This window comes from Amaranthus tricolor, chromosome 3 (assembly GCF_026212465.1).
Source record: "Amaranthus tricolor cultivar Red isolate AtriRed21 chromosome 3, ASM2621246v1, whole genome shotgun sequence".
Taxonomy (NCBI): Eukaryota; Viridiplantae; Streptophyta; class Magnoliopsida; order Caryophyllales; family Amaranthaceae; genus Amaranthus; species Amaranthus tricolor.
This window is the reverse complement of record NC_080049.1, coordinates 32,743,741-32,760,491: the sequence shown is the minus strand read 5'-3', so window position 1 is coordinate 32,760,491 and position 16,751 is coordinate 32,743,741. Positions and strand designations below refer to the sequence as shown.

Below are 16,751 nucleotides of genomic sequence, written 5' to 3'. Positions count from 1 at the left end.
ACTATTAAGCGCGTTTTATATATATATATTTTTTTTTTCGTTTTGAACTTTTGACCCACCCAATAATACCCCTAATAATAAACCTAAAACCCTCGTCCCAGAATAGCAGTCCCAAACCCTGCTGTCGCCTGTCTACCTGTGTCGCCAGTAGATGATGTGTAGGCACCATTGCTGCACTGCCGTCTGCCGCACCAACCACCAGATGCACTGCCGTCCGCTGCACCAGCCACCGGCGATCTTCTACTCTTCTCTTCAATCTCTATCATTAATTGAAATATTCCTCTTCTTCTTTAAGGTTATTTTTTCTTTTTTCGGTTGCAATTTATTGTCATTTGATCTTGATGTAGAAATTAATCATATTAATTTGTAGTAATTCATTTTTAAGGTTGGAATGATGTATTATTTTATGGTGCTAATTACTCGATTAGGGTTGTAAATTTTGGGATGAACCGGGTAAATTTGTTGGCATGTATTAGGTTTTCAAATGTGAATTTGATGTTGAAATCAGGATTATTGAAATTAGGATTATTAATATTGACATTATTTGATGGTTATAAGTAATCATTTGAGAATCAGCGTCAGTTATAACTTACAACTTTTACGTATGCAAACACTACATTTCACTTTTTAATATCCTATCAAGTCCTTTTCCTCGAGCTTCAAGCCTTCAAATAAGGATTTTCACTGCATGAACACTATCCTGATATCCTTTATGATCGTTAAAACTTTCTGTTCTACAGAAGTAATACTCCCACCAATTTAGAGTAAATGCTCCATTTTTTTTTTGTCGACCAATACTATTCATCGATCATTCTTACTCTACATTTTGTTCTTATTAAAACTTAATCAACTGAGATCTTAGTTGATCGTTCTAACCTAAATTTGATAATATTAATTTTTTTTTTATCATTTTTAGTCATGCCCAATTAGAAATACTTATAAATAAATAATACGTGCACGTGAGCACAAAAGCACAAAAGCTATGATGTACTCCTATTTAATCAATGACAACTACAATAATATCAAAGTCTTAATTCCAACCTATAAATTATAAATTCGGCTATATGCCTATATGAGACAAAACAAATTAGAGTGAGAGATGAACTACCCACAACAATCAAGGCAAGTGAATATGAAAAGTAAATGAGGGGTGTTGACTGTTGAGTGTAAGAATTCATTGATGGAATAGATTTAGTATGTATAATGATATCTTGTATATAACATTCTTTGGAACTATAATCATAACCTTAAGCTTCGGTTGAGGTGGTAATATGACTAATATCATTAGCTAATGTCAGGAAAGACTACGTACTCAAATCCCATCGATATCTCATTTTAAGTGGAATATTTACCATTAAGTATTGTGTGGAGAGCTTATGATGTATGCACACTTATAGTTCGAGGGGCTCTCATACGAGAGGGTGCGATGAGTATTAAGTATGTAACATATATATCTAGAAACTACAACTATCAATTTAAGCGTTTCAAAATTCAATATAAGAAGTATCTGCTGTTTTGCTGACAAGTGACAACTTGTTATCTGAATGAAATTCAGTCCTGAATGAATATATATAGTTGTATTGTGTAATTGTGTTCGTTGTGATTGATGGCATATTTTAACACAGAAGACCGAATTTCAAAGATTTGCACATTTTACTAGATTTTGGAATTTTTCACTCATTTTCAACCGGTCTTAGGGCCTGTTTGACAAATGGTTATTGACTGGAGATATTGGTTAGAGCTGTTGGTTGACTTGATTAGATAGGAATATTGACTCATCATCATCATACCAATATTGAGTGATAAGCATAAACTAGTTGTTTAAGTCAACTGTTATTGAAACTACCTAAAACCTTGCCTAATTAGGAGTCATGGAATGACATTAAGGTAACACTATAATGTTGATTTTACTTGTTAGGTAGTAAGAATTGAAGACCTTAAATCCATTGATCAAATGCACACCAAAACATTCAGACCAATGGTGGAATATTTAGGATTAGGAAATAAGTAGGAATTTGGTGTGTGATAAGTGAAACAATTTTTAAAGCTTTAAAAATTTGCATACTCCCTTCCCCCTATTGAGTATGCCTCAGTTTGACTCCCATTTACTTTCCCGTGTGAGATATGGTGCAAACTCAATAGGAAGGTGTCATGAAGGGGGTTTTGGGTTAAGTAATTAATTAAGGGTATTATAGTAATTACCAGTTAATTGTTAGCTTGAGGAGCAAGCTACTTGAGGGAGGGGTTTTTAGTATAAATAAAGATAGAGGGAAAGGGGAGATGGTATCCTGAAATCAGTATACACTTTGTATTGGGTTTTACACTCATTTAGGAGATGGCAAGCTTCTCGAATTGCTTGTAACTATTGTTTATAATTTTCCTTTAATTTCATTCAAATCTTTCCATATACATTTACATTTTTATATAATTCATTACATTTATATACATTTCTCTACTGTCATTAGTAAAATCAATCTTTTGGCTAAGTCAATCCATGACAGAAGGAGTAAAAGGAGGTTGTAATTATATTAGGCTTAAAGATGCTGCTTGATATTTTATCAAATTGTGTATCCACATTTCAAGAAATCAATAAAACGAAAAGGGAACTTCAATCCAAATTCCAATTTTTAGATAGCTGTTATGATTTACTCTTTATCTAATTTATTAATGGAGCAGTCTTATTCATATCAGGTGTAAGTGCACATCCAGGACAAAGATAAATTCTACCTGGAAACAAACAGTACATGTTCTTAGCTATCACAAGAAGGATATAGTTAAGAGTCCCTAAAGAAATGGCCAAAGGAATTATAGAGGCCATCATATTGCATGTATTCTCAATAGAATATAAATTCACAAGAAAAATAATGCTTATTTGTGTCTAAGTTTTTAGCTGACAGAAAGACAACATTCTAGAGAATATGTAAAAACACAGAATCTGGAATCTGGAATAGTTGCAGTTTCATTCTTGAACCTAGTCAGTAATATGGCTTTAATGCAAGCTAGTTAAAAAAGACTAAGGCCTTTATTCCATCCTGCAGCATATTCTGCCTTTTAGTTTAAGGGTCCCTTTAGTTTTGGCTCTAGGTGCCAGACAAAGGATCTAGTAACTGGTGTGTGCCTGTGTACATTAAGACGCTCAACTGAGCGCTCACCTTAAGAACCTAGGCTTATTAATTAACGCACCCAACCCCATGCCCCCCCGCCAACCCCTAAAGTCGCTTGTCATAGACGCGTCTAGGTATGCTTTTTAAAAAAAAGACGTGAGGCGGGACTGCGGGAGCTGCCTCTTTAAAATGAACACATTACTGTGATAATTGATGATGTTGTCATGTTGACAACTTCGATGTATGGTAAAACAGTAGAACAAAAACACTAGTATCAGAATGTTTGTAGAGACAATAGGACCTAGAATCCTAGATGATCTATCCCTCTTTTGACAATCTTAAACAAATCTTCTATGAAAGATACACCTACACTAAGACAACATCTAGGTTACTATGAAATTATAAAAGAAAGCCAAAGAAAAAATATTCAGCATTCTAACTTGAATATTCATATAGCCGATCTCTTGGGATTGAGGCTTTGACATAGATGTTGTTGATGCTAGCTTGAATGAAAATGTGTGTGTGTGTCTACTTTATAAACAATTATATGAAGTTTTTCTGCATAACAAAATGGATATGCATCACTCTTCAAGGTCTTTTGATTGATTCCCTACAATGTCATTGTGTCAAGCACCACCTGGAGTTCCCCCAAACACTTCAGCAGACAAAAGCCCCCTATCAAAGGCTTAAGAGTATGTCCATTGAAGTGTTCAAGGGAACTCTAGAGAGCACCTGACCGTTTTGCTTGCCAACAATAAGAGCTCTCAACTCTAAATTTATAAGGTCGATTTTTTGGATTATTCTTGGACTGTACTGATATGATGACTCATTAAATCATTTGCATTTCTTATTTACATGAAGCTCCGGATGATATTTTCTACTAAGGGTTAATCGGAACCAATCTCTTTGCTACCATAACATAACAAGGGTCATGTTACGTACATCCGACCCTTCAAACCCTCTTGCATAGGTGGTAGCCACTTAAAGACATCAGGGTAATGGAATGTTGTATTTTTGGATATATATTCTTGTTCTTTGAGTGATGAAACTAGACAAAGTTCATTTTCAGAACGTGAACCTAACCAGGAATCAAGTTTTGGTGAAGGCTGGATGTGCAAGTGAAAAATATAATGCTAATGGTGTACCTTAACCACCTTTTGTGTCTCCATTCACTCTCCTACTTTGCTTTGAATGGATACCTGATCCCTTCTTGAATATATGCAATTTCTACTGTAAGTCAAAACTACTAGTAATTCTGTTATATGAATATCCTATGAGGATAAAGGTGGGATTTTCACATAAACCCTGATTTCTTAACCCAATTCATAGCCAAAGAAGAAGAAAAAAAGAAATAAAACAAAAGGAAAAAGACCCTATAAGAGGAATATGTATAATTTGAGCCTTTTTATTAGTCAGATTCTGTGGAAATCCAACTTTTATTTCCAACTATAAATATATGAGAGAAGCATTTATTTTGGGAAATAGAACTGAAGTCATCTATTTCATCAAGTGCCCCCTAGAACTCCCTCAAATGCTTCAATAGAACATCATTCAAACTCAAATAAGAAGAGATATTTGTGTCTTACTGAAGTGTTTGGGGGAACTCAGGCATCACTGATATGATCCATCTTGCTGCTTTTGCTCATTGATATATGTCATTTCTTTTATGTGAAGTTGCAGATGATGTTTGCTATTAAGAACCAATCGAAAACAATCTCTTTGTCATCTGGGTAAGGTTGCGTACATCCAGGCTTCAAATCTCACCTAGGTGAGAGCGACTTTATGGCATTGAGATAACAGAATGTTGTTGTCGATTTAGCTCATTGATCACGTAATCATTTTCTTTGCCAGTTTTTTCTTTGAAACTCATTAAGCATTGTTAATTGTCAATAACTTCTTCTCCTTGGTTACAAAAAAAGTTTTGCATGGCAAAGTTAAAGGGAATCTGTAATGTCCCACTAGGATAGATTTCTGCATATGCATGAACAAATAGCTTGCCTCTGCATGAATTTATGTAGCTGTGATAACATGTTATCAAAAAGAACACTGAGTTAAACATTTCATTATCCCAATGTAATTAATTGATTTTCATCTAGGCTTACATCTAAACAGGAATTGCGATGCACTAACTTTATTCTTATAATAACAAAGAATGTTTCAATGACCAGCAACCCTTAATAACTAAAGAAATTTATTACGTTTTTCTAGCCTTTCGGCAAGCATCAGTTTTTTCATGTAGTGAACTGTCGACTTGCATTTCATGTTTGATACCACTAGTAGTTCTTCCCCGGTTTGGAGGAGAATGTTCCTCATCTTTGTTTCTCGGTTATATTGTAATTGTTTATAGGGGAAACGAAAATGAAAACTGAAATGCAAAATGTTAAATGAGTTAGAAATATAATTGGGTCCTTTTTCTTGAAAAGTTATCTAGAATATCTAACCCTTTTCCCATCTGTATTTCCGAAAAAAGAAAAGTAATAAAAAAAGGAGAAAAGCATAATATGAATGAGCAGATCCTTTCTAGGTCGGAGCTCTTGGATATCCAACCCTTTTTGACATCAATAAATTAAGAGCTCCGTCGAACTCATTTAGTCTCAAGAATCGTATATTTGATAGAAGAAGAAGATTCCATTACACATTTCAATATACTAACGTCATTAAGTAGCGTCCATCTAGGCTTCACCTAGACTGGGTTGAGGGAGATGGATGTATACAATTATACCCTTATAACTACAAAGAGTTTGTTTTCGACTAACCTTAAGCTCAAGAAACTTTTGTTGCATATTTCTAGTCTTTTGGAAAGCAGGATAATTGTGCTGGAAAACATAGACAATGAAGTTCCCATTTCATTACCGTAGGAACTATAATTACCACATAAAGGAATCAAAAGCTCATCCCTTGAGTTTCATTAGGTTTCATTTCCAGAAAAAGAAGAGCAGGTTGCTGGTACACAACTTTACTAATAATATACACAATACCAACCTTATGTTTGAAATCCAAAACTCTTAGGTATATTAATCATGCCTCCAAGTTGAATAAAAAATTAATGCATGCCTCCAAGTTGAAGTTGATTTGCCAAAAAATTAAGTTGATTAGGTAATGTACCTAATCTAAAGAATTAGGCATTTAGAGGAATTTAAGGATGATTGAGGTGGCTGTATGATGGTAGGCCGAAAACCATGAAATTTAAGCAAAATAACACCAAGAACCCCAGGATATACCCCAAACAGTGCCTCTATCGCCCAGTTAAGTATCAAAATTAATACTCCTTATATCCTATTCTGACAAGTAGAATGCAGCACAACACAAAAGACAGTAACATCTGCCAAATCCTGAGCTAACAAGCTCTATATGTAGCTAACAGATTTAACATCAGTATGATCAAGAAGCTTAAAGTAAATCCAACGAGTTCCATCCAAAAACTTGTGAGAAGTAGAAACATTAATACAAGGCATGGGAAAGGCTCTTAAATTTATTCCTTTCATTGTTATCTTCGCCATTGCAAGTGGTAAACCTAACGCTTCTGTGCCCCCTCCCTATTAGGATAATGGTTTATCCCAAATTGATGAATTAAAGATGATGTGCACACTTTATAAGTCATTGGAGCCCTCCTCCCATTATCATATAGTTTTGGGATGATATCTCCTTGGCTTATAGAGTGTTTGCACCGTGTGTTTCCCCGATGATATGTTACATTCATAATAAGTCCAGCCTAATTTAATACTCTCCACCAAAAAGCATCAGTGTTTTGTTTGTTGTTTCTTCCCTAGATAATCTATTTTTAGCACATACTTAAAGAGACCGTGTATCTAGCTAACTAACTATAAAAAATTAAATGTACATAGTTCAGTCCAATGGACATAATTTCATTATGAGACTATCTCATTTAAGAATTTATGCTAACCATTTACCGACTAACAATTGATAGTGTTTTGTGAATCTTACTAGCAGGCATAGCAGACTCTGAAGAAAATCTATATCAGTGTAGAAGCCCATACGACTGCATAATGTTAGGCTGCCCTTGTGTGAAGGGAATATGTCAATGTCGCCGAGCCAGTGTGGCGGGAGCAGCTTATTCTAAGGCGTCTCTGCAGAAAAATGAGAAGGTCGTCGGACATCAATGTAATGGAGACTGAAAATGCATGGATACCAAAGTTGGAACACAAGCCCATCTGCCATGATCACGCAAGAGATTAGAAATGTCATATGCAAATAAAAACGACTATAGATCAAGGTATCATGTCAAGGTCTTTAAATAATCCTTATGTATAAGACAAGATTACCAATTATGGTTAGTGATAAAAAAAACTCTATGCTTAGAGAAATTTAAAACTTAGAAGCATAATTTATTCTCAGTTTACAATTGACTAAAAGGGCTTGTGAAATAATTTACATTACGTTTATGTGAAGTTACACATGATATTTGTTATCTAGAATTAATCAGACAATTTGTTTGGTTTGAAAAGTATCATTATTGTTCTCGTTTCAGAATGTACAATGAAAAACGTAGATACTCAACACTACTTCTTTGATATTGGCGTCACATGTCATTCCACATGGTTGTTTCTCTCTTATAAAAAATATGGCAAGAAAAGTCTCTATCGTGGAAGAATGTCTTCTTTTAAATCATGCCCTACTCCGGTAAATACCACACCTAGACTAAGTATACTCTGTTCTTCTCCATTTGAAGATCCTATTCTCTATTGTAACTTTGTTGGTGTCTTGCATTACTTATTATATTTTTACTAATTAAACTAGACATCTCCTATGCTTTTCAATAACTATTCGTTGATGCACAACTGTATGACTTCCCTCATATGCACACTCTTCGTCGCAGTGTAAAATATATTCATGGAACACTTTTATCAGGGTCTATATCTTTATACTTCATCTACCGCCACTCTTATTTTATACACTTGATGTTGATTGGGTCGGCGCCCAGATATACATTGTCCTACTTTTGGGTACTATATGCCTTCTTGAGTTAATCCTCAAAACGATAAACTACTTTGTCTTGTTGTTAATGTAGACTTTGACATCGCAGTCGTCTATCCAAGCTCCATTGTCCTATTCATAAGGCTACTTTGGTGTATTGTGATATATTAGTGGCATTCTTGTTCAATATAAAAGAACCAAACACATTGAGATTGATATTTATTTTATTCGTGAAAAAGTTGCTCATAGTCATGTTTATGTATTTTATGTTTATGTATTTAAATGTCTTCTGCTTATTTTGTTCCTAAATTTTAGGGAAATCTCAACGTTCGTAAACATCTCATTTCCACTAGTAGTGTATTAGAATAATAATATCTCAATGATACTATCTATTCTTGCATACATTGTAAATATTTTATTCTAGAAATATTTATTATTATGTAGTAATATTTAGTTTCCTAAAGTAATCATTGTACACTTTATATGTATTTGAATGTAATACAAAGAAACATTCAAGACATATTATCTTGTAATTGATTTAAGAAATAGGAAAAATTGTCTAGAATAATCTAATCTTTTTATTTTTCTACAATAATCCCAACTTTTAATTAAACATGAATAATTTCAATTGTAAGGTCACTTACTCAAAAACATTATCTCCCAAACGGTGACATGTTTTTACTAGTTAATTGCTATTAAAAAAAAGGAAAAAAAGAAAAAAAATCAAAATTTTAAAAATTAAAAGTTAAAATCAAAGGATAAACCTATTTGATTTCTATTTTAAATTTTTAAATTTTTTTCAATTTTTTATTATTAAATTTTGCATTTATTTATTTATTTATTTATTTTGCAAAATGATTTGTTATATAGGTAAGAGGTTATCTTGGTCTATTCTTAGCAAGCAACCTTTATAGTTGGATTATTATAGAAAAATCAGTAAAAGATTAGATTATTCTGGACAATTTTTTCCTAATAAATATTAGCAAAAATATTATTCATATCTTTCTCTATTGTCCTATGTATTTTTTAGCATTTTTATCAGTTACTTCTAATTGTAATTTATTCTGAATTCATAGACTATAAGTTAAAAAGTTAAAACAGTTAAGTGGAATCTAGTTAGATTATTTTTAATGTAACTTTATGAATATCAATTTTTTAAATTTTAACCAAATACTTCTAATATAATTAGACATATTTAGAATTAAAATAATATATTACTTTATCCATTCCTTTTTGTTTATCCACTTTATCTTTTGTACGCATTTTTTAGCAAATTTTAAGCTTTAATATTTTTAAGTACGCATCATAAAATAATATAAAATTTATATATTAAAAAATTTTACATCAAGATAAATTTAACAAGATTTTACGTGAATATATTTTATATTTTAATACATACTTTAAAAATTTAATTTAAATTTCTCTATCTTTAAAATAGCAAAATAGCAAAATAGCAAATATGTAAATTTAAATAGACATTTAATTAAAAATATTCGATAAAATTCGTGGGTTAGAGGTGCAGACGATTGAAAATAGTTGATTTGATAGCATAAAAGATTTTGCGTGAATTGTAAGCAGGAACTAAATTGAATGAATGTGGACATATATAAATTAAATATACCGTACGTACGTGGGTCATATATGGCAGTACTTCAGTAGCCAGTGAAAATAGATACCAGTATCAAAATACCCCGTATAGAAGTATAGAACTACGTAATTGACTAATTTCATATCTGCACAATAATTACCTCGTTTCAAATTAGTCGCAATATTTACTTTTTCACTCAATTTAATATATTAATTTAATTTTTAATATCTTAACATATATTAAATAAATAATTATAAAAATTTAATATTAATAAAAAATAGAAAAAATTATAAAAAACCACCTAATCTATATGTCTATTTGCAAAAAACTACCTTATGTATTTTTTTTTCAAAAAAACTACCTAATATAATATTTGTCGAAACAAGTACTTATTCGCCTATTTTCCGATACGTAAACGAAAAAAGATATTTAACGTCATTTTTACCAATTATAACGATTTTATTAAAAAAAGGACGTCGCGATTATCTTTATGGGATAACTCTTTTGAAAATCCGGTCGAAATAAGTACTTATGCGCCTATTTCCCGACACATAAACTGAAAAAGAAATTTAATGTCATTTTTACCCATCATAACGATGATTTTTCAAAAAACCGATGTCGCAATTACCCTTATGAGATAACTATTTCGAAAATCCGGTGGGAACACCCTTATGGGTAATCACGAATATGCTGCTTCGAAAAATTAAATAGGAGAATAAGTACTTGTTTCGACCAGATTTTCGAAAGAGTTATCCTATAAAAATAATCGCAACGTCCGATTTTTGAAAAATTTGTCATTATGATGGGTAAAAATGACATTAAATATCTTTTTCGATTTACGTATCGAAAAATAGACAAATAAGTATTTGTTTCAGTCGAATTTTCGAAAGAGTTACCCTATAAGGGTAATTACGACGTCCGTTTTTTAGAAAAAATCGTTATGATGGGTAAAAATAACATTAAATATCTTTTAATTTTATTTTGTTAAATTATGTGTTTTAATTTTAATTATTTAAAAAATGAGAACCAATGAGATATTGCCACATAAACAACTCAACCTCTCAAATTGGTCAAACCCTCAAACTTAACGGTCAACTAAAATTTTCCGTTAAGTGGTAATCATTTGGAGAGAATTGTATTCGATTAGATAGTTTTTTGCAAAAAAAAATAAAAATATATAAGGCAGTTTTTTGCAAATAGAGTTATAAATTATATAGTTTTATATAATTTTTCCTAAAAATAAGATGCCATTTGACTATATTTTAACTTATAGATTAATAACAAATTACAAATTAACTCTATGTTGCAAGTGATTAGAAAAAGATGAAGTAATTACAATTAAGATGAGAATTGAGTTAGATAATGATACAAAAACGTGTATAATAGAATAAATAGTTGAAATAGAGATAAAATTTGTGAATAAAACTATAAAAGAGAGCTGATCACTACCAAAACATACATAAAATCAGTTAAACAAATTAAATAAAAAAGTACTTCATCCCTTCTAATACTTACACTTATTATCTGCTTTGATTGTTCCATAATCATCTTTAGCAAAAAGCAAGCAACACAATAGTTCTATATTTTGTCCTTACTTTATTGTCGGATGTTTTGACAAATTAACTTATTAAGCAATTTTAGCTTATTTTGATATAAATAGAGGGTTGGGTGGTCAAACCAGCTTATTAATATGAATAAATTAGTTTTGAACAAACTATTCAAATGAACCACTAGTCAAATGAACCACTATAATCAGTTATCAACGACTAACTATTTGCCAAACACTCTTTATTTTTTGCCTATCTTTCATAAAATAGACATAAATACATTAAAAGTGAATTTTCTTAACTATCATACCATCATCTAAAGGTGCAATTAATTCAAGACCAAGGAATTATTTAGTAAAATTAAAATGAAAAAAGCTAAGTGGATAGGTAATAGATGTTTGTTTGGCTGGAATTTGAAAAAGAATGTATTCACATCGCATAAAGAGAGAACAATGGATACCGCTGACTTCAATTTCTCTCTCCGAATCTAATCGATCAAATTTACTTCCAACTCCGCCTTCTCTCCACTTCTTTCTCCATCTTCCTCACTCCTGATTCAACAATTTCTCCGTCATCTGCAGATTCTGAGGTTTTTCTCCGCGTTTTCTTCCTAGGTTTAGTGAATTTTCTTGATTTTATCATTTGTTTTTTCTTTCTGTAATTTACTGATAATATTGTTGATTATCTATATTTATGTCGATTTTAATGATCTCTTCTTGTTTCCTGCTAGTTTTTACGTAACTTTTTCCATCTATACCTAGCAGTGTATTCTCTGTTTGATTTTAAGGTTTTATTTTTCTTATACATTTTGAGGTTTCTTGGTGAACTTTCATTCTTTTCTCGCGGTGTTTTCTTTCTAGGTATATCAAATTTCGTCAATTTTGATGTTTGTTTTTGGTTGTCTTGCTTGTAATTCACTGATCTTTTGGTTGATTATCTATATCTTTGTCGGTTTTAATTTGACTTGTTTCGTGCTAGTTCTTAGCTAGTGATGTGTTTTGTGTTGTGTATTGAATTAAGCGTTATGTAGATCTTTTTCTCTCTAGTGTGATTTTAGTTTAGGTAATTATCGTCACAAACAAGATTTTTTGGCATGAATATTGTGACTCTGAGTCATCTAATGGTGACCTAAAGCTGGAAACATTGTCATTAATTGTTATTTTTTAGTTTGTGTTGAGGCTTTAGTTTGATTTGATTGGAACTGTTACTCAAAAGAAGGAGCCAGATTTCAATCAATGCTAAATGTCACCGTTATCTATTAGATTCCTTATAATTGAATTCTTGAATTATGTAATGTTCTCGTCTTTCTTAGTTATAAGTTATAACTTATAACAAAAGAGTTGATTTTTTTTCTCATGGAAGTGTCTTTACACATTTTGTTGTGCTTAGCTCGTTTTTATTAATTTATTTTAGGAAACACAGATGTCCACTCCAGCAAGAAAGAGGTTGATGAGAGATTTCAAACGCCTTTCACAAGACCCTCCTGCTGGGATCAGTGGTGCTCCTCAAGATAGTAACATTATGCTCTGGAATGCTGTTATCTTTGGGTAGGCGGTTAATTTTTAAGATTTGATTACGTGGTTTAACTTTCTAAAATTTTGATGATACATCCATTCTTATTACTTATGTGCCTAATTGTATTCTTTTGGTCTGAATGCAGTCCGGATGACACCCCTTGGGATGGAGGTAATCAGAAACTCCTGAGCTAATTCAATCAAGTTGGATTATTTATGGCCTAGTTTGGTTATAATTCTTTGTTTTTTGGTTGGATTTTTCCCTTGGCCTGTGGTGTATACATTGATTTTGATATTACAGATGTTTTCTTTCATTTGCTTATATTATCTGTTTTGACATGTATTCGGTTATGTCAGAACTATGTTCATACTCCTCTTTTATAATATTAAAACACATCATAAAATCTCTTATTCCCACTCATTGTTTCTTTAATCATTTTTTGATGTGGCCATTGGATATACCCTAATTATCGCTTTCAGTTTTCTGTCATTGTGCACCGCAAACCACCATGATTAATTTACAGTCTGATGTTGATCTGTTGATGTGTAACAAAGCTGCATTTGGTGCAGTCCTAAAAGAAATCCTTTTTCATGAAAATGATTGTGTGGAAAATCTATGTTCAAGACCGTCCTAAATAAATCTTATCTTGTGAAAATGATCTTCCACGTATGAGCTTGCTTCTCACGCTTAGTTCATGAAGTTTTGATATAGACCCTGTACAGTACCAGTCTCCTGAATTTGACTTGCTGAAGGAGCATAGTCTTCCCTGTTTTCTTGCTGAATTCTACATGATGGTGTTCCTTTTTATTACTGGTTATATATGATGCCATTTTCCAATAATAATAGTTTGCCCTAGTTTTAGAGCATTGCACAAGTGTTCTTTTGAGGGGAGCTTTGCTAATCTACCATATGGGTTCTTGGTTGGCCATTCACGCAATTGTATTCTACTATGCTTTTGACTTATTTCTGTTATTTATTTTGAGTTTGTCAGGCACGTTCAAGTTGACACTTCAGTTCACTGAGGATTACCCAAATAAGCCTCCCACGGTTCGCTTTGTATCTAGGATGTTCCATCCAAACAGTAAGTTGCTAAAAATATTTCATTGGTTTATTCCAGCATTTTGGTTTTCAGATTTCAGTTGCAATAATAGCTCTTGCTGCTTTTGGTGATTGGTTCTAGTTAACTACTTCAGTGCTAATTTTTTACTGTGTCTTGTGTTTTGGTTTGTTATAAATCCATGAAACCTAAATAAAAAATTATCCATCTATGCGGAATAATGTTTGATATGTATCAATATATACATACTTTAATGTTTTTTTTAAGTGGTTTGATCATACATCCTCACAAGGTTAATTCCATGGAGTTCGTGGTCTTCTAGGCGCGGAGCATGTTTTTAGGATGTCCTATCGTTAATAAGCTTTGTGATTGTGATGCTTGCTTCAGTGATGGTGTTTGATTTATAATGCCTATTTTACTATGATCTTTCATAGAGCAAGTCATTGTTGAAAATTCAGTTAAATTCTTTAGTGAAGGACAATAATTGTGTTTGGTTATTATATGTGGATAATGCCTGCAAGATATTGAATATTTGGTTAAGTTTGTTGCTGTGGCTTGAGTTTCCTGTAGGATTGTGCATTAAAAATTTTCTTACAAATTTGTTTATACAATTAGTCTTATACAAATAGATTGCTTGGCTATCATGTGTTTGCAGTCCATTTTTCTGTGATATTTCTAAGCAATGAAATCTGATTCTAGGCGCAACAATCAGTCAATCACAAATCCATTTATTATTTACTGCTTTAGTTGCTTTCAACTTGTACATGGTTATCTGCAACTCTGGTTGTCAACAATCACAAATTTATTTTTGCTTTTGACTTGTACATGGCTATCTGCAACTGTAGTCGTTACATAAGTGACTAGAGCTACCAATTTATTATTCTAACATTGTAGATGTGTGCTTTTTTTCTTTTGTTGGTTTTGTTCAGTTTATGCAGATGGAAGCATATGTCTTGATATCTTACAAAACCAATGGAGCCCTATCTATGATGTTGCTGCTATCTTGACCTCAATTCAGGTAATGAGTTTCTAGGAGTTCTAGTGATCGACTTGGGTGTTTGTTCTCATTAATTTTGAGTAGTTAGCTTATGCCTCTTTGCCACTGATTTATTACTCGCTTGCTATGGCAATTTGGGAGACACTTCATTCCTGCTTCCTGCTTGTAATGCTTTTGTTTTTGTGGATCATCAGCTTATCTGAGAGCACACAGCATACTTATGTGTGCTGTGCAAATTCATTTATGCTTTAAAATTAATTCCTTATGGTTGCCTCTTTGTAGTGTGTCTGTTATGCCTTTTTTTGTTGGCTTTCATACTACTTGATGTCTGTCCATTAGAATCTAGAATGATACAAGAGAAATATTGGGTAAAAAACCATTGTCTAAAAACACTTGTAAGATCTTGGTGTTGCCACAATAAGGTGTATAAAAGATGCCAAATGTAACAGTTTACACTTGTAAGAATGTTAATTTTATGTTTTAATGTATCTCCAACGAACCCTAAATACTCCTTTGAATGAGGCCGACATTCCAAGTTGCCAATCTTAGCATAGATACACCTCTTTGGTCTCTTCTCCGTAAATATAATAATCTTCGTCCATTTGACACCTTATTTGAGAGATGTGGCACAACAATGCTTTTAGAGGACGACCTAGCAATCACTGCATACTTAAGACTACACTTGGGTCTCGGAGGTGAAGCGTAAAGTCGAGGCTCATTTGCAACCATGGGCAATGTGGCACACCGCTTATGAGTGACAACCAAGTAATCCTTACATATATATCACTACACGCGAGTTTACTGCTGCAGCGCTTCGTTGAGTGGAGACACTTTGCATCAAATAAGATTGGCTGATGATGCAAGATGTGTAGATGCTTTTGGCTTGTTGTTGCTAATGTACCCCATCCCTTCTTTTTGACCTGGACACAAGCTTGGCAATGAATGCAGGTTAACTCATATGGGGAATTCCGGTATGCAAACAATTGAGTAGAATGTAGGACCAAGAAACCTCAATTCTTTCTATTGAAAAACTTGTTCTTTGATTACTTAATCTCAAGGAACCTTGTGCCTTTGACTGGAGTTGCTTTGAGAAGAGCTTTCTAGTATTTGGTTTTTGAATGATACGGGTTATTGTTCCATCTGCCTTCTCCTAGAGATAGAAGATAATTTTCTCATACATTTTGTGGTTAGGTGTGTTAATGAGCGGGAGACTCTATGTGTACAAGGTTTAGAACATTTTTAATGCTTGAATCTGGTTGCGTTGCATATTTGTGGTTCTTACCTTCTTGCATTTATAAGTAGACTTCTGTCTTTTTAACCTCAATAACATGTGAAACAGCTACTACTTTGGTCAGTGTGTGTGTAGTGGTAGTATTAGCTGCTTTAATCCTTTGGGTTCCATTCTTTAAAACTCACTTATTTTGGCTATACTTTCTTACAGTCTTTGCTATGTGACCCAAACCCAAACTCGCCTGCAAATTCAGAAGCTGCAAGGATGTTCAGTGATAACAAGCGTGAATACAATAGGAGAGTACGTGAGATTGTGGAGCAGAGTTGGACTGCTGATTAATCCTGTACTTGGAATGTACATCCCAAGATAGTCCAGTAACCCCATCTGAATGTACATCTGAAAGGGACAGAGAGGGAGGAGGGATTTGGGAGAGTGGGGGAACAAAAACATTTTGCCCTTCAACTGTCTTATTGTATCATTATATCTGAAGTACTCAGCTTGATCAGATTGGGATACTCGATTGTTGTGTCAACGTATGTTGAATGTAACATTGCACGTTATGCGAGTTGTGCCTTAGATTGCATTTAATTGCTCTCATCTCAATTTCACAATCTGAATTTTTAGTCAGTTACATTTTCTTATATAAGAGTAATATTTTAAAATGACTTATGAAGTGCTAAATGTGGCAATTATGGATGCTAGATGATTATGTGGTTGCTTCTGCTCTCTCGTAATGTAATGTAAGAGTAAGACGATGGTGCAGTGTGCAGTATGCGG

General features: G+C 32.8%; 1 protein-coding gene across 4 annotated transcripts; it reads left to right on the top strand.

Annotated features, from left to right (window-relative positions):
* The first annotated feature begins 11,578 nt into the window (after window positions 1-11,578).
* LOC130809047 (ubiquitin-conjugating enzyme E2 2-like) lies at window positions 11,579-16,569 on the top strand. Of its 4 annotated transcripts, none has more exons than XM_057674655.1 (6): window positions 11,579-11,763; window positions 12,597-12,721; window positions 12,835-12,860; window positions 13,681-13,770; window positions 14,676-14,764; window positions 16,185-16,569. In XM_057674655.1, exons 2-6 carry the CDS (start codon window positions 12,597-12,599, stop codon window positions 16,311-16,313), a joined length of 459 nt encoding a protein of 152 aa, XP_057530638.1. In that variant the 5' UTR covers window positions 11,579-11,763; the 3' UTR covers window positions 16,314-16,569. The 4 variants fall into 4 exon arrangements, with proteins under 4 accessions (XP_057530638.1, XP_057530637.1, XP_057530636.1 ...); XM_057674654.1 differs by having other exon boundaries at window positions 11,579-11,788; XM_057674653.1 differs by having other exon boundaries at window positions 11,580-11,788; window positions 12,588-12,721.
* Window positions 16,570-16,751: the final 182 nt, after the last annotated feature.